At 35.8% G+C, this 24,874-nt stretch overlaps 1 protein-coding gene across 1 annotated transcript; it reads right to left on the reverse strand.

Moving 5' to 3' along the window:
* Nucleotides 1-1,081: 1,081 nt before the first annotated feature.
* Nucleotides 1,082-24,192, reverse strand: LOC123547445 (E3 ubiquitin-protein ligase RNF4-like). The gene is made up of 6 exons (XM_045334565.2): nt 24,113-24,192; nt 11,400-11,529; nt 8,526-8,635; nt 7,583-7,601; nt 6,907-7,094; nt 1,082-5,304 (listed from the first exon to the last, which is right to left on the reverse strand). Exons 1-6 carry the CDS (start codon nt 24,116-24,118, stop codon nt 5,155-5,157), a joined length of 603 nt encoding a protein of 200 aa, XP_045190500.1. The 5' UTR covers nt 24,119-24,192; the 3' UTR covers nt 1,082-5,154.
* Between the last annotated feature and the right edge of the window lie 682 nt (nt 24,193-24,874).

A 24,874-nucleotide genomic window follows, 5' to 3' on the forward strand; every position in this document is an offset into this window, starting at 1 on the left:
AAGTCCTATAAGTACTTACTGATATAAACCTATTTTGATTACAATCAGGGGAGGTAATCAGATATAAAATAACTTTGGAACCTACAATTGGATCTGACAGATTCGTCATGGAATCCATGATTTATTGTTGTTGAAGATTTTTGAAGTTTGTATCAAATCAAACCATAAATGAAGTCTCTATATGGCTGCAAAAGCCAAAATAGCAGATTTTGGACCTTTAAGGGGCCAATACTCTGGAACCCATGATGGAATCTGGCCAGTTCAAGAAAAGAACCAAGATTTTGTGGTGATATAAGTTGTGTGCAAGTTTGGTTAAAATCAAATTATAAATGAAGCTGCTATTGTGCAGACAAGGTCAAAATAGCTAATTTTGGCCCTTTCAGGGGCCATAACTCTGGAACCCATAATGGGATCTGGGCTGTTCAAGGAAGGAACTGAGATCTTATGGTGACACAAGTTGTGTGCAAGTTTGATTAAATTCAAATCATAAATGAAGCTGCTATTGTGCAGACAAGGTCAAAATAGCTAATTCTGGCCCTTTCAAGGGCCATCATTCTGGAACCCGAAACGGAATCTGGCCAGTTCAAGAAAGGAACCAAGATCTTATGGTGATACAAGTTGTGTGCAAGTTTGGTTAAAATAAAATCATAAATGAAGCTGCTATTGTGCAGACCAATCTGGCCAGTTCAAGAAAGGAACCAAGATCTTATGGTGATACAAGTTGTGTGCAAGTTTGGTAAAAATCAAATCATAAATCATAAATAAAGCTGCTATTGTGCAGACAAGGTCAAAATAGCTAATTCTGGCCCTTTCAGGGGCCATAACTCTGGAACCCATAATGGGATCTGGCCAGTTCAAGAAAGGAACCGAGATCTTATGGTGATACAAGTTGTGTGCAAGTTCGGTTAAAATAAAATCATAAATGAAACCACTATCGTGCTGACAAGAAATTGATGGATGGACGGCCACACAGACTGACAATGGACGAAGGGTTATCACAAAAGCTCACCTTGTCACTATGTGACAGGTGAGCTAAAAAACTAGTGTAACAGGAGATAGTTTGTCAGTTACAACATATTCATAAATTTCATCTAGACTTTATTTCGAAACCAACACAAATAATACAATAAATGCATTACAGTAATAAAGAAATGAACACAAAAATCACATTGAGCAATCACTTGACGCCCCTCTTTTTGCAAGTTCAATTACCAGTATTACTTTAAATCACAGAACTAATAATACCACTACATTACATAGCTGTCTGTATAAATATTCTGTTAATATCTACTTTGCAATCATGTATTACCCAACCAGCTTTTGTATGTATAAAGTGACTATAAGTCTGTCCCATTAAAAAGAAAAGCTTCCCTTTACCATACACACTTTCTGCATATTAAATTTTTTATTGCACATTTATACAAACATTCTGTAACAAGAGGGTCATGATGACCCTGGATCACTCACCCGAGTAATATAAGCTACATGTTTCAAATGTAAAATTGATGCTAAAATATTAGAAAGTAGGTCAGTAGGTCACATTCATGGTCACTTAAAGTCAGTTTTAAAATACGTGTGCAAAACTGTATAATATGTCATTCCAATTTCAAGGCTGTATCTTAAGAAACAAGAAAGTAGGTCAGTAGCTCAAGGTCATGGTCAAATGACCCCTAATTACTTGGGTTCATGAGGTAATTATAATTAAACAGTCTACGAAATATGATCAGATAATTTAACAGTATTTTTTCCTATATAACTCATATAAAAAACCAAGGGACCCTCAGGCAGGGCCTCTTTTCACCCGTGGGGGCATAATTTGAATAATCTTGTTAGAGAGCCACTAGGCAATGCTACATAGCAAATATCAAAAGCCTAGGCCTTGAACTTTCAGTCAAGAAGATTATTAAAAGTTTTTTTCCTATGTAAGCCTATGCAAAACTTGAGACCCCCAGGGCAGGGCCTCATTTTACCCCAGGGGCATAATTTAAACAATTATGGTAGAGGACCACAGGCAATGCAACATACCAAATATCAAAAGCCTAGGCCTTGCAGTTTCAGACAAGATTTTAAAAATATTTTCCTAAATAAGTCTATGTAAAACTTGGGACACCCAGGGCGGGGCCTCTTTTCAACCCAGGGGAATAATTTGAACAATCTTGGTACAAGACCACAAGGCAATGCTACATACCAAACATCAAAGGCCTAGGTCCTTTGGTTTCAGACAAAAAATTTTTTAAAGCTTTTTCCTATATAAGTCTACGTAAAACTTGGGACCCCATGGGCATGGCCTCTTTTCACCCCAGGGGTATAATTTGAACAATTTTGGTAGAGGACTTCAAGGCAATGCTACATACCAAATATCAAAGGCCTAGGTATTATGGTTTCGGACAAGAAGATTTTTTAATATTTTTCCTATATAAATCAATGTGAAACTTGGGACGCCTGGGGGCGGGACCTCTTTTCAACCCAAGGGCATAATTTGAACAATCTTTATAGAGGATCAGTAGATGATATCACATTCCAAATATTGAGGCTATATGCCTTGTGGTTTCGGACAAGAAGATTTCCCTATGTAAGTATAATTATGTAAACAATGTGACCCCAAGGGCAGGGACATATTTGACCATAGGGGGATAATTTGAATAATCTTGGGAGAGGACCACTAGATGATGCTACATACCAAATATAAAAGCCCTATGACCTGTGGTTTTGGACAAACAGATTTTTAAAGTTTTTCCTTTGTTTTGTATGGAATTCAATTCTTAGAACAATTTTGAAAGGGGGCCACCCAAGGATCATTCCTATAAAGTTCGGTGTAATGCTGCCCAGTGGTTTTGAAGAAGATTTTTTTATAAAATGTTGATGGATGGATGACAGACATTGAGCGGTCACATAAGCTCACCATGAGCCTTTGGCTCAGGTGAGTTAAAAATACATATTCGCCTTTTAAATTCCATGGGTTTTCTGGGGAATAAAAATGTACACAAACACCTGAATATAATATTAACAGTATACATCAATGAAAAAACTTCCTTTTAGAAATATCTTAAGCACTTGGTAAATTCAACACCAAAACATTTACCTGTGGTATTTTCCATTATTTTCTATATTTTAGACACCTAAATTTTCTTAAATCCATTACGTTATCTATCAGTTTTTAATTTCTAAAAAAATCAAGATCTTTCAGTAAGCATGAAAGCAACATGTCAAAAAAAAAATATTAAAAAGTTTTCATGGTCCAAGAATTTACACAGATTTTAAGATTCAAGCTCTGAAGACTTCATTATGTTACAGAGCAAAACTGTAACACACACACACACTTTTGTCCACAGGACACATGCAGGGGAATGGACAGACGATGACACAATATAAAGAAATTATACAAAATATCATTTTTTAAATTGTTTTTTGTATACAGCCATATTAGGAAAATTAGCCCTGCCCCCTGGAGACTATGCTTTTGAAACAAAGATTTCAAGGAATTTGCCAGAGGGTCATACATTTTAAAATCAAGCCAATGCTTTCAGAGGAGAAAATTGTTCAAGTTTCCATATAGCCATATAGGAAAACTAGTCCCAACATCTTGGTGGTCATGTTTTGTAATGAAACAGAATGACTTGAAGAAAATCATTAGTATCTCTTAAGGACCTAAATTTTTGTTGTACAGCATCAACATGCCTTAAGCAGCCAGTCAGCTAATTTCTCAACTTTGGACCTTTTGTTCTAATTTCAACTTATTAAAAACAGCCACCTGGCCAAAGCAGCCTGGTTTAGTCATTCCCTTGGCTGACTGTCCAATACAGTATTGACTGTAGAAACAAATAGATGTCCTTTCTGAATTTTGAAGAAAGATTAGCATTAATGAGAAATGACATAAATTACAGGAAACAACCTATGATGATTTACAGCGGAAACTATGATGATTTATAGCGGAAGCACTATCAAAGTTTATAAATACATTAAATTACCACAATGAAAGCTTTGTTTTTGTTGGCAAAGAGATATGAAAACAACAATCAAGCTGAAACACTGCAACTAGAAAACAGCAGTAACACTGGATAAAAAGCAAGAAAATTTAGCACTTGCATTGACCAAATGACAATCACATAATTATTCAAGAATATATTTCACAGAAAACAATTAAATGTGCATAATTTTGTTAAAAGTATTTCAAAACATTAAAAAGCCTTTTCAATTTGTTTGATGTACATGCAAAATCAATTATCTTTCACTCATTAACACCAGATCTTACATTTTCACCAGTGTAAAAATATAACATCTGCTGTTCACATGGTGAAAGATACCTCAGTCTCACACTGAAACAAACAAATATCCTCTACATTCTGGCAAGTTTTAAAACAAATGTCCAAAACTAACCTTAAAACTACATTGTAGACAAAAAATAAGCAAAACTGGAAACATGTACTTTAAAAAGAACATTGGAGGTTAGAATAAACATAAATTAAACATTTACCAAAACCATTCATGAAACACAAGTACACATTTTTGTTGGTTTTTATGTTGCGCCGACACAATTATAAGTCATATAGGTCATGTATTAGTTCATCACTGGCAAACAGGAGTAGTCTTGAAAGTCTTTTTACTGAAAAAAGTGAGTTTACAGGTAATCTGTGATGACAAATGAGAAATACCTGTGCATTATTATTACAATGCCATGTTATAAATGCTTTTCACAACTTGTAAAAAAGTAAATCTGTACACAAGTAATTATAAATCAGTAACTATTTTGGATAAATATTTCTTCTTGCACTTCGTACCCCCTCTCATTGCCATCAATCAATTCAAATTTACTTAAATTCCAATCAGTAGTTCAAAAGTGAAAACGAAGTACTAACTGGAGATAACTTATTATTTCAATATGAGGGAATGACAGTTCTTCCTTCTGCTCTGCATTTCCTTCAATCAATCTTTACCATTTTGTCTATTACATTGTATCAATCACAAACAATAAAAAAATTATTGAGTGAACACAAAAATTTGCTTATTAAATATTAACCCCAAAATTGTAAATGAATTTTGTCATAAACAAAATCAGAAAACATGCACAGTTTCCCAATGAAAGACAGGAGACATACAATGTCTACTTTAAAATGTTTGTCAAATCACTTATAAATTATCACAATTTATCACAAATCATATATGAAGAACAAAAACATTTCTTAATGTTAATTTCTTTCTACACACAGGACAGCAGTTCTGAGTTCTTATAGATCCCTCTACACACGGCTGGCAGAAAACATGTCCACATGTTGTTGTTGCTAGCTTTCTCTTGTCTTTTTTAATCTGAAAATATTTGACAAATAATCTTTAGGTATTTACACAGCTGAAAATAAGTCAAAACTTCAGCTGTACAGAGAAAAAACCTGCATGGTTCTTGTTCAACAGTTTTTTTTCTCTGGCTGATCACAAAGGCAGAATCACTTGCCGCCAGCAGGCTAAAAGTTAAAATAATGTTAACTGTTGTTTTTATGTCATGTAATAAAACACTTCTAAAATGGCCTACTAGTCAATAGTGAAAACTACTGGTAATATTATTATTCCTTGGTCCTCAGACCTCGAGTTGTTGGATTTTGAGTGAAGGCACAATTTAGGTCATATGGTGGTACTTCCAGCTTTTAATGGTGGAATACGACCCAAGGTGTCCCTCACAGTACTTTGCCAAAGACTAATCAAATTCCTAGTCAATTTTAGCAAAATCGCACGATTTGAAACGAGTTTTCTGACAGAAAAGTCTATAAATGGCCCCTAATACACTGTATACGTATCTAATTTGGTGGATACTTTGATTTACAGGCGCTACAGACAATAATTTGCTAAAATAGACATCTTCAATGCGTCAGAGAATCAAAGAATAATTGATAAAGTTAAGTCTCAGAACACCAGTGAAAGGGAAAAAATCAACTTTGCTAGTTACGATACCATTTGCAATGAACATAAATTAACCTTAAATAAAACTAGAGCTGCTTCTGAGAAAAGCGCATGTCTCCCACAACTGCCTAATCATCTAAATAGTAAGTCAGTTTTTATATACTGTTTACTCACTACAAATATATCTTTGAAGAGTGAAAAGGCTGATTTTGGGTAATTCAAGGGCCATAATTCTGAAGTGCCTCGGGCCCATTTGGCTAGTTAATGATCTTGGCCGAGGAGTTATGGTCAAAGACATTTGGTTCAAGTTTGGTGAAGATCGGATGAGAACTGTTTGACTTGGAGCGAGGACAAGAGTAAAAAGGCCGATTCTCGCTAATTCAAGGGCCATAATTCCAAAATGCCTGTGCAGATTTGGCTAGTTATCAAACTTGGCCGAGGACTTATGGACAAACACATTTTGTTCAAGTTTGGTGTAGATCAGACTGAGGGCAGACAAGTGGGGCCAAAAGGACTCCTATACTACTAGTGATTAGTAGTATAGGGGTCCTTTTGGCGTCATTTATGTGTCCCAAGACTTGAGCATTTTTCGGTAATTCAAGGGCCATAATTCCGAAGTGCCTAGGCCGATTTGGCTAGTTATCTAACTTGGCTGAGGACTTATTGGCAAACACATTTTTTTTCAAGTTTGGTGAAGATCGGATGAGAAATGTTCGACTTAAAGAGTGTGGACAAGCTTTGTGACAGACGGACAGACAGACAAACACACAGATAGGAGTAAATCAATATGTATCCCTCACCACTGTGTGGTGGGAGACATAATTAACGCAAATAATTTTGCTGATGGATTAAATTTGGCCTTCTCAAACAATACCACAGATATAGCAAAAATAAAGCTCTTGCCAAAAGATAAATAAGTCCAGTCTTAAATTTACAGCTGCATATTTTTTTTCTGAAATCATTAGAAAGAACAATTGCATTATTATTTCTTACAGGTAGGTCTAAAGTTTAACTTACCGTTTTATCATCATCCAGACAAACTGGACATGTTATTTTTATTGGTTCTGGCGACTGAAAATTGGAACTGGATCCACTTGAAGACGGTATTGGGCTTGGTAAATCAAACGGCACAGGAGGTAGGTCATCGTCAAATGCTTCAGCTGGAGGTAATCTACGTCGACCTCTTCTGTGTGCAGGTGGGGAGTCTAAAATTATTGAAAGTCAGGAAATGTGTTCAGTAAAGTTCTAAGATTTTATGTTAGCACTTCAAATGCTTTACATTCAAAGTATAACTTAGTACTATTTAGGGGTAATTTAATTACTGCAAACAGAATCTGTTTCTCAGCCTCGCCGACATTTACATGCCACTTAAACAATAAATTTATGGATGAATGTTGACCAAAACAACTCACAACAAATCAATCATGTGGCTGTTGACAAAAAATCAAGACTAAAGATGACCATGCAATCCATAATGCATAGAAATTCCACATCTCATTTTATTTTTTTATATCATTTCTTATCGCTCAAATATAAAATGCGAAGAAGTATACTTGTCATAATGTTATAAAGCCCTATAGTTGACTTTAATCTGATAATTACACGATAATAGTGGACTTTTAGTTCAATTATTACATGATAAGTGGATTTTAATTAAATTATTACACAACGCAAAATTATACAAAAATTATACCATTTGGCGATCCAATTACCTGAAAAAAAGAAAACAATTATGTCCATACAAAAATCTTTCTTTAATACACAATGTAAAATGGCTTTGTTTGTTTGTTTTGGGTTTAACACTAATTTCAGTTTGATAAACGAAAGGCAGTTAAACCATCCAGTGTTCCTGGAATCTGTACTAGTGCAACCCTGTTCTCCACAAGTAACTGCCAACTTGCCCACATGAATGACTTCAGATAAAATGTCTTTTATAAAATCATCACGGAGAACATACGCCTCGTCCATGGATCACTCATGATCCTTAGATCTGTGCTCTACCTACTGAGCAAGCTAAGCAGGTGGCTATAAAACGGCTTACCTTCAACTATTTTATATTTCCTTGTTCAGCTATACAATTACACACATGAATTTCTGTAAACATCTACCTGAGCACACTCATGAACTAGGCCTGGTTACAGTTACGTTTTTCAGACGTTTAAAGATGTACTAAGCTTATCTTTCAATACATGATTTAAATCTAAAAATTCCTTTATCAAATATTAAAGCTGTATATATAGAACTGAATCATAAGTCATGTTTTAATAACAGACACTTGTAAGTAAATCTTCAGTTGTTTAGTGGCATTAATCATTCAGTGTTTATATATATGCATTTGTGTTTGAAATTGTACGTAGTACTTAAAACCTAAACAGTATTGGTTATACAAAAGGACTCCCTTTATTTCATGTTTACATAAATACTGTGCAGTAGTTGTTCATAACTGGGTATAATTTATCTTTAACAATGTGTTACTTTCATTCTCCGATCACAAGGTGGGCTAGAAATTTCTTGTAATATTCAGCTTTCCTTCAAAATGTGTACTACTCATTTGTAGTGCCATGTGGTTTATGTCTACAGGAGGCTTTTAGCACATTTTCATATGTATAATGTTTGCACCAAAGTGTCATACATACCACAACAGAGCTATCATTTGCCCCCAGTAAATCACCGCTACCATGTGACCTCTGACTAGACGTGAGGTCAACAAACTCATCATCCGCAGTCGATGTCAAGTCTATACAACCTGGAAAATACATGTATAAAATTTCACAGCACAATGAAACACTGCTCCCCATATGTTTTCCTTGCATTTTCTATCTTTGTTTTGATTGCTTGTAACCATATGTAACTAAAGCATTTTTCTACCATGTTTTACTGAAATACTTCCAACAATGTCTGAGACAGGACTCTGGACGGACAGAAAAAGGAATGAAACACTATGTAAGATATGTAATGCTTGAACAAAGGTCTTACTCATGCAATCTGAGCACAGCAGGGTGGCATTTCCCTACAGCATTTAACATTTCTACCAGGTTTTATTTAAATACTACACACCATATCACAGATGGTTTCGGACGGGCAACATCAAAACTATACACCTCTGTCTCGTCTTGACTATGTGGAACAATCAATAGACTCAATACTGTCAAATCAGTTTTACATGTGGTGGGCTTTTGGTCAACACATCTATTCTGTGAGGATATGAAGTTGTGAATTTCAAATTTTTAACATAAAAAGAATGGGAATTACATTGGGATTTAACTGCATGGACTGACTCCACCACTAAGTCCTCAGCAAAAATTAATGACTTTACAATACTTGGAAACACATGCTGCACGAAATTAATGTAATTTGCAAGAGTTGGTGGTCTCTACTTAAATGATAACACACTATCCATGATTTTTCTCTCCAGATTTTGAGGATGGTAAATTAGACTTGGAGAAAAAAAGAAACCGATGCAATGTTACTAATAGATGTGGGTGGGGCAGCAGGTGTGATACTCGAGGGTTTTGGTGACAACATTTTGTAGATCTAATGCTGGTGTTGAAAATATTTGGTGTAAGCCTTACTCATTTGGCATAATGGGATGGCTAATTTTATGATCTGCCATCCCTCTGATGGGACACTAACAGTCCAAAGTTATCTTGCAGTCCCGATACGTCCTATTACTTGGACTTATTTGGTGTGCAAGACAAAAAATTGAAATTGCAACAAGAAGACTGACCTGAAGCGGATGGAATCTGCAGTAACTTGATATTCAATCAATTTTAACACATACTACTTCAATAGTATAAAAAATCTGCATTTGCATCATCCATATCCTAATATTTCTAGTTGCGAACTTTTCGTTTAGTTTACTGGATTTTTACAAATTGTATTGAATGTATAAAACAACTAAATTTTATCATCTGCATCATCGTCTGTTTAATTTCCCTTTGCCCAAATACAGATCTATTTTCCCCCCAAATTACTGGCCATAGCCCCTTCCCTTCTTAGTATTAAATACAAGAACAGAGTATAGCAGTGGCAATACAGAAGTCCCCAACCAGTGAAACAACAATTTTACTTGACTTTCAATAGATTATAGTGACCATGACCTTTGACCGACAACCACTGGTCATGTGAGCAACACATAGTCTATACATGAGGAACATTTTCTGTGTAGTAGGGTTGGATATCGTTAAGGACGAAGCGATCCGATACCGATACCAACGAAACGATACGGTATTTTTAACGATACCGATACCATGCTTTGTAGTACATCACATAAGCAGTGATTTGCTTAGTATTATATACACCTATGTAAGTAGATATACATGAAAATTTGCTGTGATAAATAAACATTTTAAGTCTGTTAATGGAATGTTGTATCATAGATTATGAAAGAGTAAAAAATAAACATATCTTACAGACTAGTTTTCCAAAATAAAAATCTAGAGTAGATACCTCGCTCACTATGCAATTTAAATCTATGAATACGCTCACTGTAGTAATGCTTTTAAAGCTCAGTACTGTCTAGAACTGTTAAACTGAACACTTATTAGCTTTCAAATTACCCCTCTAAGAAGTCAGACTCATTTTCACTCATGATAATCTTTGACTAGGTTGACTAGTAATGTTTTTAATGTGAAACACTTTGCAACACATTTTAAATTGAACAATAACCTTCAAAACACTTGAAACAACCAACATTCCAACAATAACATTATTTCTAATAGTTCGCGAAAACCAGTTATTTGTTTACGTAGGTTACAGCTTAGTCTCGTAACTTTTTATGTACATAATTTTTTTCATTAGTTTTAAAAAAATACTACAAAGAAAAATAGTGTCGTATATTTTGAAATGAAGTATTGGTTTACGTTGTTTAAAACGACGGGAAAAGAAGTATTTCAGGTAATATTTAGCATACGAAACTATTCGCACGGTTAGCTCTCCATGTCAAGGGAGGTTACTCAGAGAGGTATCACAGTAAACAATGTCGATCGTGTTATTACGCTATTTGCTTAAATTTCTGCTTTATTTTGCCGCAGATTTTGTAAGAATTTTGTTTTTACTTTTATGGAAATACCGAAATAGGAACCGGTTCTTTTACGAAATGGTATATACCAGTACTTTTCAAAGTGATTATTCGGTATTGTACCGATACCGGGAACCGGTATCCAACCCTACTGTGTAGTACTAAAAAAATCCTTCAATGCAATTAAAAGTAATGGAGCAGAAACAATTTTTACATGACCTTGAAAAGTGACCTTGACCTTTAACAGACAAGCATAGATGAGTTGAAACATTTTTTCAACATGGGGAATGTTGTTGTGTAGCGCTAAGATAATTCATCTAAAAGTTATGCAGCAGAAACAATTTACTTGGCCTTCAATATTCCAAAAATTGCCGTTACATCAAGTTTATTTCCCCTTGCCCAAATACCCAGCTTTTTCTCTCTCCTCAAATCACAGGCCTGGGCCCCTTCCCCTCCTGGTAGTATACATGTGGTAACATGTAATATTTACTTTCATCATGTGTGTGATCCTCAACTACAATTGGGTCCTCCATAACTGTGTCTGAACCAGCAGCTGATCTCAATCTACGACTTCGTCTTCTTGGCACTCTACGAACAGAACGTAGTCTAGATCGGACAGACTGAAATAATTAAATAAATGGATTTAAAATATTAATATCAATGCTTTTTGTTGACATTATATAATATTTATACTGGCAACTATTAATGTCTGCACAGAATTCAAGGCATCAAACTTTCATAGAGTATTTGCCTACAGTGAAAGAACAACTTACTCATTGACAAGAACATTTTAATTTAGTTAATATTAAAATTAAACTAAAAAACAAGCTGTTTACAACACAAATTTGCCCATATGATAGCCTGTCTGAGGTCAAGTGGCAAGTCCTTAAGTACAATTTTAGAGTCTTAAAATAAATTTCACTGCCACCCTGAACTTTTGACATACTAGGGATCAACTACTGATCAGAGGCAATATCAAATTTGTCACCTATATACCCAGTAATGTCAGTCTAAAGTTACAATCACCTTAATTTCTAATTGAATAATTGACCCCAAATACAAAACTAGAACAGTTCGAAACAATCAAAATACACAAACATGATTATACAATCTTAGCTTGCAGCACCCCCTGCTTGATATCGGCTACCAAGAAGGAACTATTGGCTGACATTGAGAATCAGCAAACAAGTGTACTGTCAGTTTTGACTTTATTCTTACAGGGTTTTCCCTAGACTTTTCAAAATGGGGGACATACTAGTATGTCCCCCTGACGTTAGAATTTAGGGGTCATTGGAAATTTCAGGGGGACATAGTACTTTAAGTAGTGCATATGTGCTGTTGTATACTTTATCTATATAACTGGTTTGTTAGGAAGATCCTATGATTATCATAATACTAGGCTATTATTATATTACTAGCCATGTCTGATTTGACATTTCACATATAAAATATTAGTCTTGTCTTAAAGAGCAGGTACAGTAAGGTTGACACACTCAAGATCCTTATTTTACTTTTTTCTCTCTTTTAGCATGGCAAATTGTCTTGCAGCTGCTAAGAAGTCTAATTCTTTAAGCCCATTTAGACTGATCATCGTAGGAAGTATGATTTTGCATCGTAAACATAAAGGTGACAATTATAGAAGCAAACCGCTGGAACAAACAGTTTGAAGAAACAGTTTCAAATTCATAAATATTTTTTGTATATACAAATAATGATTACTTTGATAAAAGTAAATGTTTCATAGCACCTAAAATCGGTTTACATCCTTTCACTAAAGGATTGAACATTTGAATGACTGCTGATGCTGAAGGCAGAATTCTACGACATGTTTGTGTGTTTGCAATATTCTCGCACAAGCATTAGCAGCGATAAAATCTGAATATTACCGAACCATGCCTGTCTGCTGACCATTTTGCTACCTTTGATTGGTTAGCTAAAATAAGACTCTATTGTTTAGTTACGAACAAACCCACATTTTCTGAAAATGAGACTGAAATTCTTTGTAGGCTGAATTAGAATAAACAATTACAACTGCTGAACTGCACCACTGAAGGCGCAAAGTAAGTATTTTTTGGGGTCCCGTCAGGCAAAAATGCATCAAAATGCAGTCATGTAAAGTTACTGGTTTTATGGCTTGCACATATTGGCATGTATACACAGTAAATGTTAATCGTGTACAGTACACAGGTTTAAATCACCAGAAAATTCATGACTTTGGATAATTTTTGATAATTTTTACATAAACCAATAAGAAACTGAATCCCCTTTTGATATATGTAAATTTTATTCAAATTTATGGCCAATTCGTATTCAAATTTATGGCCAATTCGTGAAATAATCGGCATTTAAACCTATAGCGTGTAAAGCGTCAGCAGTGGTGAAAATTTCAATTGCTTCATTTTGGTCTTTCGAGTTTTTGACGCAAGTAGGGATATTGCCCATCTGAAAAAAATTATCCCAATATTTCCTAGGATTGCTCAAATTAGTTGGACTAGTAAAAAGATCTATAATTATATACTTGTTCAATGTTATTTGCAAAGAGCATTTTTGTGTTTAATTAATTCAATGCAAAAGCATATAAATTCATTGTTTTTATATGTTTACTCTAGAAAATGACAAAATGTCTCATGATCAGGACCTGTGTAATTTTGCTAGGAAGTGTCTAGGGGTACTGATCCGTACCTCTAGAATCTGATTCTAGAGGTACGGATCCGTACCTCTAGACAAGACTGTTAGGGGTTCTCTAGGGGTACGGACCTCCATTTTTCTAGAGATTTACATTTCAAATTGTATTGAAAATGATATAACAAATAAGACTTCATCAGTATTCAACTTAAACTTGGATCTAAATGGTTTACAGATAAAAACGTTCATTTGATTTGTTACAGTTTCCTTCAAAACGTAAATGACCGAGAAACACCAAATAAATCACGAGGATTCGAACTGGCAGAGAAAAAGATATAATGATTTTAAAAAATAATGTTAAACATGTTGTGAAAATAAAAAACTATTTTAATGATAATTAACCCTTAGGGTATTTATGTTTTCCACACATTTGGTAGCCCTTACAAGATACAAGGGACTTATTCACAAACAGTTTCTTTTACTTAATGTCGGTTAACTGATTATTAAACTATCAGTTCTGTGCCGATTATCATTGTATCTTGTTAAATAACAAAATAAATAGGTGCTTATCATTATGCCTATTTTTTCTGCTGAATTTCCAGGGCACTCGTTTGGCCATTTTTGGGGCCGAATATGGGTACCATTCCCCTCATAAAATAATGTTTTTTTCCCTTTCTCAGAAGAAAATTCCCCTCAAAACAGGTGTTTGACACAACATTATGAACTCTCTTTCAAGTTGTATTATATTGCCTCTAAGGAAGAATACTGCTCCAATATAGTTACATTAGTTAAAAATGATTGAAAACAGTATTAAGTGTGAAAAGCAGTAACATATATATGGCTAAAAACTTTCCCATTTTGTCTTAAAACGACGAAAAATTCCCCTTTCTAAGGGTATGGGTACCTGTCCCCAAAAGTTGTCTAGTGCCCTGATTTCATATATAATTTAATTAACGGTTAGATTCACTCATTAATCTGTTATCAACAGTTTGTTTTACAATAAACTAATCGGCACGGAACAGTGTATTCATTAGCTGTACCTCGGTTATTTAGGTTTTGAAAGAAGAGGCAAACAATCGGGTGAACGCTGGTATCTGTTACACAATGTTGGCAAAAAGCCGGTCAATATGAGTACTGACCGGGCCGGCGGTCAATACTGGTTAAAACCGGTCAATACTGGTTGATTCAATACTTTGGTCACCCTTGGGTGGTCAATACTGGTTTATTCAACACTTTTACATAATGCACATACACAGATTAGAACAAGCTGTAACAGTAATGTAAAAACAAGAGCTGTCCGTAAGACAGCCAAGCTCGACTATTCGAAATATTGTCCCAGAAGCAGGAAAATATTACCCAAAAAGGTTAAATATCAAAAGAGTTTTAAGTTCAAAAGGGGGAATAATTTGATCAAAATGCAGATCAGTTATGGGACTTGCTGCTATCAACTAGATTTATAACCCTGAAGACACATGTGAAGTTTCAAATCAATATCTGCATTAGTTTTGGAGATAGTAACTTGCATGTAAAACTTTAACCAAAATTTTCTAAGTCTAAAAGGGGGCATAATTTGCTCAAAATACATGTCAGAGTTATGGGTCTTGACCCAATGAGGTTGGTTATTGATCTAGAAAAAGAAAAAATAAGTTTCAAATCTATATGCCTTTTAGAAATAGCTGTATGTACTTGCACGCAAAACTTTAACCAGAATTTTCTAAGTCCAAAAGGGGACATAATTTGGCCAAAATGAAGGTCAGAGTTATGGGACTTGCTGCTATCAACTAGTTTTATAACCCCGAAGACACATGTGAAGTTTCAAATCAATATCTGCATTAGTTTTGGAGATAATAACTTGCATGTAAAACTTTAACCAAAATTTTCTAAGTCTAAAAGGGGGCATAATTTGCTCAAAAAACATATCAGAGTTATGGGACTTGACCCAGTGAGGTCAGTAATTGATCTAGAAAAAGAAAAATAAGTTTCAAATCTATATGCCTTTTAGAAATAGCTGTATGTACTTGCACGCAAAACTTTAACCAGAATTTTCTAAGTCCAAAAGGGGGCATAATTTGGCCAAAATGAAAGTCAGAGTTATGGGACTTGCTGCTATCAACTAGTTTTATAACCCTGAAGACACATGTGAAGTTTCAAATCAATATCTGCATTAGTTTTGGAGATAGTAACTTGCATGTAAAACTTTAACCAAAATTTTCTAAGTCCAAAAGGGGGCATAATTTGCTCAAAATACATGTCAGAGTTATGGGACTTGACCCAGAGAGGTTGGTTATTGACCTTGAAAAAGAAAAAAAAAGTTTCAAAGCTATATGCCTTTAATTGATGGCTGTATGTACTTGCATGCAAAAACTTAACCAATGTGTGACGCCGACGCCGACGCCGACACCGACGCCAGGGTGAGTAGAATAGCTAGACTATTCTTTGAATAGTCGAGCTAATAATAAAGCAATCTGAATGATATAAAATTTTGTTTGTTAAAAAGTATAGTGGATTAGTGGTCAATACTGATCGATTCAGTTTTGGTCCTTGGCAATGTGTCCTGGTCAGGCTCAGTTCTGGACAATATACTTAGACTGGTCAATACTAGTTTATTAAATGCTTTTATCACCTTAAAGTATAGCCTTTATTTTGAATTAATTAAAAAAAATATGACTATAAATTACACTCATTGAAATGGACAGTACTGGTCAATTCAAATTTTGGTCCTACACAGTATCCCTGATCAACACATATAGTGGTCAATACTGGCCATTTGAATGCTTTGATAACATACAGCGTTCGACACTAACTTTTTTGCCAGGTATCCCGAAGGAATACCTGCTGGGAAATTTAGGAATCCCTGCTGAAAATTAGGAGTCCATGATAACACAATGTGGTAAGAACATGAAAAAACTAAAATCTAACAAACACAACTGTTTACAATACTACATGTATTTTATTTCCATTTTATTTCCATTTTACATCAATGACAACAATAGCTTGTATGACTTTTGCTGTAAAAGAATAATGTCATTTCTGTCCAAGTCCTCTTCCCCCTCATCTTCACTACCATCGCACTCCTCTGCCATTTGTTGTAGTTCGTCTAAATGTATGCTGCCTAGTTCATTCCCCCTTATAACCCCCTTATTTGTAATCATTTTTTTGACATAAAAAAAAATCTGAAAAGTCTCCCTTAAATAAAAAAAAAAAATTCAAAAAAAAACTAGAAAATGCTTTTGTAAAAAAGTGCATGTCTCCCCCAATGCAAAGTCCTATAGGCAAGAAGTCAATAGGGGTCAGGAGCGAAAGTCAAAGAGACACTGATGGTTGGCTGCAATAGGAATAATCTACTTGGCATGTCCAGTCATCCCGCTAAATTTCAACACTCGTGGCCTAGTGGTTCTCAAGTCACTGTTCAGGCTCCTGTGACCTTGACCTTTGATCAAGTAACCTTAAAATAAATAGGGGTCATCTACTCTGCATGTCCAATCATCCTATTAAGTTTCAACATTGTAGGTCAAGTGGTTCTCAAGTTATTTCCAAAAAATGATTTTACATGAACAGGCCACTGTGACCTTGACCTTTAATAGACTGACCCAAAAATCAATAGGGGTCATCTACTCTGCATGTTCAATCATCCTATGAAGTTTCAACATTCTGGGTCAAGTGGTTCTCAAGTTATTGATCGGAACTGGTTATCAATGTTCAGGCCCCTGTGACCTTGACCTTTAACGGAGTGACCCCAAAAACAATAAGGGTCATTTACTCTGCATGAACAATCATCCTATGAAGTTTCAACATTCTGGGTCGAGTGGTTCTCAAGTTATTGATTGGAAATGGTTTTCCATGTTCAGGCCCCTGTGGCCTTGACCTTTAACAGAGTGACCCTAAAATCGTTAGGGTTCATCTACTCTGCATGGACAATCATCCTACGAAGTTTCATCATTCTGGGTCAAGTGGTTCTCAAGTTACTGACCGGAAATGGTTTTCAATGTTCGGGCCCCTGTGACCTTGACCTTTCACAGAGTGACCCCAAAATCGTTAGGGGTCATCTACTCTTTATGACCAATCATCCTATTAAGTTTCAACATTCTGGGTCAAGTGGTTCTCAAGTTACTGACCGGAAATGGTTTTCAATGTTCAGGCCCCTGTGACCTTGACCTTTAATGGAGTGACCCCAAATCGATAGGGGTCATCTACTTTGCATGTTTCAACATTCTGGGTCAAGTGGTTCTCTAGTTATTGATCAGAAATGGTTTTCAATGTTCAGGCCCCTGTGACCTTGACCTTTGACGGAGTGATCCCATAATCAATAAGGGTCATCTACTCTGCATGACCAATCATCCTATCAAGTTTCAACATTCTGGGTCAGGTGGTTCTCTAGTTATTGATTGGTAATGGTTTTCAATGTTCAGGCCCCTGTGACCTTGACCTTTGACGGAGTGACCCCAAAATCAATAGGGGTCATCTACTCTTCATGACCAATCATCCTATGAAGTTTCAACATTCTGGGTCAAGTGGTTCTCTAGTTATTGATCGGAAATGGTTTTCAATGTTCAGGCCCCTGTGACCTTGACCTTTGACGGAGTGACCCCAAAAACTATAGGGGTCATCTACTCTTCATGACCAATCATCCTATGAAGTTTCAACATTCTGGGTCAAGTGGTTCTCTAGTTATTGATCGGAAATGGTTTTCAATGTTCAGGCCCCTGTGACCTTGACCTTTGATGGAGTGACCCCAAAAACACTAGGGGTCGTCTACTCCAGCAGCCCTACAACCCTATGAAGTTTGAAGGTTCTAGGTCAAATGGTTCTCCAGTTATTGCTCGGAAATGAAGTGTGACGTACGGACAGACGGACGGAAGGACGGGGCAAAAACAATATGTCTCTGGGGGAGACATAAAAATGTTCCGACCTACCTACCCTAATTTTTTGAGCATGTTACCAGATACAAAGGTTTTTATAGGCCTTATTAATGCAACTCCCACAGACTTTATCTCAAACTAGTACATTGGTCATAACAGATTTTCTTAAACATTTCAGATTTGTTTTATTTTGCACATTGCCTAAAAGTGGGTGGGGTTTAGTGTTTGCATGCTTTTATTATCAGCAAATTCTTCTAAATAAGAGCTGCTTTGGCAACAGTGATCATATTTTTCGTAAATGCAGACGTTTTATTGGCTTTTTATTTTAGTTTGTACTAGAAAAATCTTGCAAGAAATGATAAAAATGTTCGAAAATGTCGGTCTAGAAAACGAGTGACAATTACGAAAAACAAAAGTAACAGTTAAAGTTCTTGAAAAGATAACTGTTTTAACTTTATTTTCTCATCATGCCACGTATAATTTCTGCTTATTTAATTTGTTTTACCCAAACAAAGCCTCGGCAATGATAATAAATTTGTTATAGACTGTAACGGCCGACCGGCTTATGTACTCGTATCGAGCACACAAAATGAATTAATAACAGGGATATAAATTAACACTCGCCCAGTCGCCCAGTGCGACCAGATTTGAAGCTGGTCGAGTCAATTTTCCGAAATAGTCGCCCAGCCGGCGAATGACTTTGGATTCTCCAATTAATGTCAATATTCTGGGTTTTCCCCGAGACTGCCTTATTAATATGCACTACGTCACTTAAATCGACCAATCAAAATTACCGATGTATACTAAGGCCAATCGGAATACGTGTATCATTTACTCCGTCACTAACAATGGCTGCGCCCATAGAAATACAGCACTAGAAAGTAGAGCCTAGAGGTTTATTGAAGGTTGTTAAAGAGCTTAGAACGGCCGGTCGCGGCGACAAAAGGAAATATTATCAGGATTATTAAAAGACCTAATGGCCAATGAGGACTTTTAATGAAAAAAATGGTCTGTTAACAGACCACAGCTGCATAGAACACCGACCGCAACATGTAATAATTTCGTGACGGGTTGCGAGTCCTGTAAATCGACAATGTAACAAAATACTAGAATTCAGATGTCCATAAGCGTGCAGCCTCAATCAAAATGCCCATAAACAACCCAAATCCTCTAGTGCTGCAAAAATCGTTCAAACTTTAAGTGCGTCTGTGTTTGAGAGGCTGTGTCCAATATTTAGAACATGTCATGCACTGGTTGATTACAACTTTCAGGACTTTTCAGTGTGAGTTTGATGAGTGTTCTGTAATTATATTTAAGAATTGATGTATTTTGGCAGGAAGCAAATTACAAGACTTATGATCAAGTATGTCGATCTAAACCATTGTTAGTATATTTTTCCGCTAATAATAGCTGGGCCCCTAACTTTTAGGCTGGGCCCCTAGAATTTGCCTGTAAGGAGCCCAGTTGGCTAATAGGGTCTGAGTGTTAATTTATATCCCTGAATAATAGTACAAACACGATAATCTAAGGCTGCATTGTACATCAATTAACTTGTAAACATTGATCAATAAACACCTTTGATAATGACAAGGCATATTGTACTAAATACAAACCGCGAGATAAGCACGTGTCATTTGGCGCGTGGCGTGACTCACATCTGTCGGTAGCTGATTAACATACGACGCTCCGCCTACTGCCATATGTCCGCTTGTGCCGGCGAACAATATTGAAATTCACTGGGATTTTGATTGACAGGGGGCAGAACTATCGAACTTGGAACGCATCTAAGTAAATTTCCGCGAGTCAAGCCGACGCACGTGCCGTAATTTATGCGGGTAAAATACGAGTTTTTCTCGATTTTTGCGGGTCTAAACCCGGGACCTCGGGTCAACTGAACGCCCTGGCTTAGCAAAAGACCGATGTTTGAGCGAACAAGACTGGGGAATTTCATTTTTTTAGAATCATATTTTATCTGAAAATCAAGAGTCCCGACGGAACACCGAAATTGTGAACTTTAGGTTCCTTGCGGATTTTTGGTGTCCTCTGGATCCCGGGACACCATTAGTGTCGAACGCTGACATAACTAATTATTTTTAGATAAAGTTACCATGTTCAAGCACCTCATTAATACAGTGGGATTATTGATCATGACAGCTAATTAGTGACTAGATAGACAGGCCTGCAACATATAATCTATTGTATATTGTAAGACATGGTGTCAATTAGGCTATGTGACACTTGCTATCAAAACACAATTAAACCACTTCAATGAAAGAATCCAGTTGTAGGCAGCAATTTTTCATTGAATTAAATACCAGTAAAAATAATTAGATTTATCACTTGTGAATCAAACACTTAACTGCTACAGTTTATGCAATACTTTCTACAAATGAAGTTCGATTAAATTAGCAGTCTAATGACCAGTATCAATTAGTGCTGACAAACTGACCACTTCTGACTAATTTGGGAGTATTAATTTGGTTGCTTGAACTAAATATAATGCATTCACGATATCGACATTATGGATAAAATCCTGTTTTCCGGTATAAACCACCAGGGGTTCCACTAGACCTGAAAACCCAAGAGTCCCAGGACCCTTGGGCCCAAATTTTGAAGGGTCCTTTTCCAAAATACAGGAGTCCTGTCCCAACACGTCCATATAATTGACTATATTTTTTTTATTTAGTAATACGTAGATCTTTACCTAAGAAAACAATAAACCAAAGATCATGTTACAGCATAATAAAAAATGTCAGTTTCAGGTCATATAGTCTCATATTGTAAACTAATATTTATCAAAATTCATGTTATTTTGATAAAGTTTTTCTTCTATATTTCATTTAATTTTTAATAACAGAACAGTGCTATAACACTCTATAAAAATGTATCCAAAATGTACTATCTGGATACTGGCACACTTTCGGAATGTCATCGGAAAGTAGTTTTTGCTTAGTTTACTTGGCCAACTAAGCTAAATCAGAGATAGTTCCTCAAATAATGATGCTATTTATCATTAAAAACTGCATTGAAAGTCAGTTTTTTTTAAGGAATTTTGGAAATATGCATATGACATCGGGTGTAATTAGACTCGTGAACGGACATTCTAAATTTATTTTTGCTTTCAGAATTCATCAAAATTTGTGAAGTTTCTTGTTGAAATTATGGTATGATCACTAAACAATGGTCTAATTTAAAGTTGGCATGAAAAAATCTTGCAGGGCACTTTTCACATGCTCGGTAATCAGCTGCTTACGATAATTTAATAATTGGCGCCTTTTTTGACAGTACACAGGATCAATACTCTTTATCAATTAATTTCAACGCTTCATTGGTTCTTCTTACCTATGTGCACTCACCGTGACGTAACTTGCTGATAAAAAAATCAGCGAGGCATGTCTACAGGAGAAAGGGCGGGATTTAGCAGAAGATCAAAGGCAGGAGGGCATGACCGCGAGTGTTTATTTTGGAATACACGTGTCTATCGTGGAAAAAGTTTTACTGAAGGAAATGAATGATAAGAGAAAGGATTATCAAAGGAAAATGCCTCCGGGTCTCGAAGGACGCACAGGCAAGTATCATGCCGGGTCCTTTGAGCGTCCTTTGAAAATCTCCCGGGTCCGGACCCGGGGTCCCGGGTCAAATGGAACCCCTGAACCACTAATAAACGCCCGTTCCCGTTTTCACGGTGAGGGGGGTATCGGCCATTACGCTACATGGCGGTAGTGTTTAGATTATCCTTTTTTAAAGTTTTAAACATACATGCCATAATTTTTCTGGACCTTTCCGGGATTCTGAGTTAAAATTCCCGGGATTTTTAACCTTTGTCCGGGACATACACCGTGACATAAGTATTCGTCTGTTTCAGGCATAAATTTCATAAAATTATATGCAGTTTCCGGAGATAAACATTGTTCCCTTGCTTAGGAATAATTTGTTGCAAATGTCGTCTAGCTTTCTAAGGGAGGTAAATAGGGTAATTTACGTCTACAGTTCGGCACGTGAATTGGTTGCGTTCCCTAGGTGAACTGAATTGGGAGACTTGCTATATACGAAGAATTAACCTGACCATCGTGATTTAGAATCTAGCTTATTTGGTATCTTTTTAAAGCTTAAAAGTTTACCTAATCATTAATAAAATGGAATACTAAAAGAAATGAAATAAATCTTGTAGATAAAATCGATATGAAATATTTCGGGTTGGGTCAATTTTCAAGGATCGGCCGGCAAAGGCATTCAATAGTCAAAAGTTTAATTTAGAATATGTGTGACAATCAATCTACATTTTGAAAGATTACAACCTTTTAAAATAATTATCGTTTAATTGACCGTTATCAGCCATTTCTTCCAATCAAGGCTACATGTAGCTTCATCGCCTACGTGCTAACAACAAGATTTTCGGCTATTGTTCCTAATATTAAATTATCATAAAACTGTTACTGATTGCATAATGTTGTCAATTCATAATCAGGGTCATCAAAATAGCTGACTGTAAATTAATCTGGGTCCTCAAAAGATCGCAGTGCACAATACGAGTGGTGATCAGAGTTAGCTTAATGAACATGTGTCCCGCTCGAGGGCATGAAACTGATTATCGGATAATTTGGAATAAACAATGTGACACCGGTGACTGTTTATTGTGTTTCATTCATGTAAAATTCAACAATTTAAAGGCCAAAACGATTAGTTTTAGAGGGGTTATTTTTGTTTTTCTGTATTTTTAATTTTCCGGGACATTTCAACACCGTCCGGGACACCGGGACGAGTATGTGATTTCCGGGACAATCCGGGACGTATGGCATGTATGTTTTAAACAAAGAAAATGAATAAAAAGAAGTATTGCAGATTATCATTAAACATTGTTGTAATTAAGATATAGCAAAAATATCCTCAAAGTTTACTTTATTTTTGAAATTTTATCTTTTATTCTACACTGTCGCTTCCGTGGCTCGATACCGAAGGTGTGAAATTTTTTGCTTTGTTCAAGATAAACAGATTATTTTTGCAAAAAACAATGTTGCCGATGTCGTAGAATAGTATTTCCATTGTGAGAAAGTAAGATCTTTCATAAATTCTTATCTTCTGGCAAAAATAATCGCTCATAGTGTACACGGTCTTTATATCGGTTAATCTCGCCGACCCCCCTGACCCTATGTATGGAAATACCGGAAAACAGGATTTATCAATAATGTCGATATGGTGAATGCAAATACCTTCATCAAGCCCCAGATGCTCTTAACAGTCATTATTTAAATTGTTCATAAACTCTGCAAAATATCTTAACAGTCAGTATTGACTAATCGACCAGTATTGACCAATCGACCAGTATTGACCGGTATTGACCACTTCAGGGAGTATTGACCGGGGCGGTTTTAACCGCCCAACATTGCTGTTACATACTGTAAATCATTTAAATCCAAGTTTTAAGTGAACACTGGTTAAGTCTTATTTTTTCTTTCATTTTCAACAAAATTCAAAATGTAAATAATCCTAAATCTCTAGAAAAAGGAGGTCCGTACCCCTAGAAAACCCCTAACAGGCTTGTCTAGAGGTACGGATCCGTAGTAGACACTTCCATTTTGCTACAGTCCGAACTGTTCCATCCGACAACTCATACACCAAATAATGACAATATATTCCAAACTCTTATATGTTAAAACGCGCATGAAGAAAACACCTTTAAATGCAAAAACAAACAAAACATAAACACATAATAGCTTACACTCATAACATGAATAATGTTAAATTGTATGTTTCTTCTTAGTCTGACTAAGGGCAATCTAAGAACTACTCCGAGTGAAATCCGCGCCGAAATTGTGTATAATAAAACCTGTTCCAATAAGGAATTATGTACCGGATAGGATTATCTAGCGTGTAGGTAACGGTTTCATTACAGTCTTATCCTAATTCGTAGTTGATTTTTTGTTTTGCAGTGTTTAAGACATCTCTGAATTGTTTTTGCTAAAAAAGACCTACTGTTCTGACCAAATATCAGTATACGTAAATTGTATTTTTTCCTGATATAAACTTAACTCCATTCCAAAGATCTAGGTGTTGGTTGTATGATCTTTTTGACATTTTTACATACTTCAGTAATGCCAGTTGTATGACCAAAACAAAAATGTACTTAAACATTTTTTTCTCGAAAACTGCATTTCTCAAAATGTTTTAAACTAACGTATATACTAATTTGGACCTAAAAAATTTTAAAATCCACAGGCAGAGTCATTTCAATTGGTCTCGAAAATGTCGAAAACGCCAATAAGGTGAGGTTAGGTGAGGTGAGGTACGATAAGGTACGATAAGGTAAGGTAAGGTACGATAAGGTAAGGTACGATAACATAAGACTAATTTATAAACTACAAAGCCTTGGTGTCAACCCACAAATTACCAATTGGGTCAAATCTTTCCTGTCCAACCGATCCCAGAAAGTCGCTGTTGATGGTCATTTTTCCAGTGAACTTCCTGTACTGTCTGGAGTTCC

The sequence above is a fragment of the Mercenaria mercenaria genome, chromosome 9 (genome assembly GCF_021730395.1).
Source record: "Mercenaria mercenaria strain notata chromosome 9, MADL_Memer_1, whole genome shotgun sequence".
Classification (NCBI taxonomy): domain Eukaryota; kingdom Metazoa; phylum Mollusca; class Bivalvia; order Venerida; family Veneridae; genus Mercenaria; species Mercenaria mercenaria.

Excerpts from the sequence above, each read along its gene's own strand:
- LOC123547445 (XM_045334565.2), bottom strand. Across the intron at positions 8,636-11,399 it reads GGATCACACACATGATGAAA|GTTGTATAGACTTGACATCG; the intron begins GTAAATATTACA and ends TGTATTTTCCAG. Across the intron at positions 5,305-6,906 it reads GTCTGGATGATGATAAAACG|ATTAAAAAAGACAAGAGAAA; the intron begins GTAAGTTAAACT and ends AAATATTTTCAG.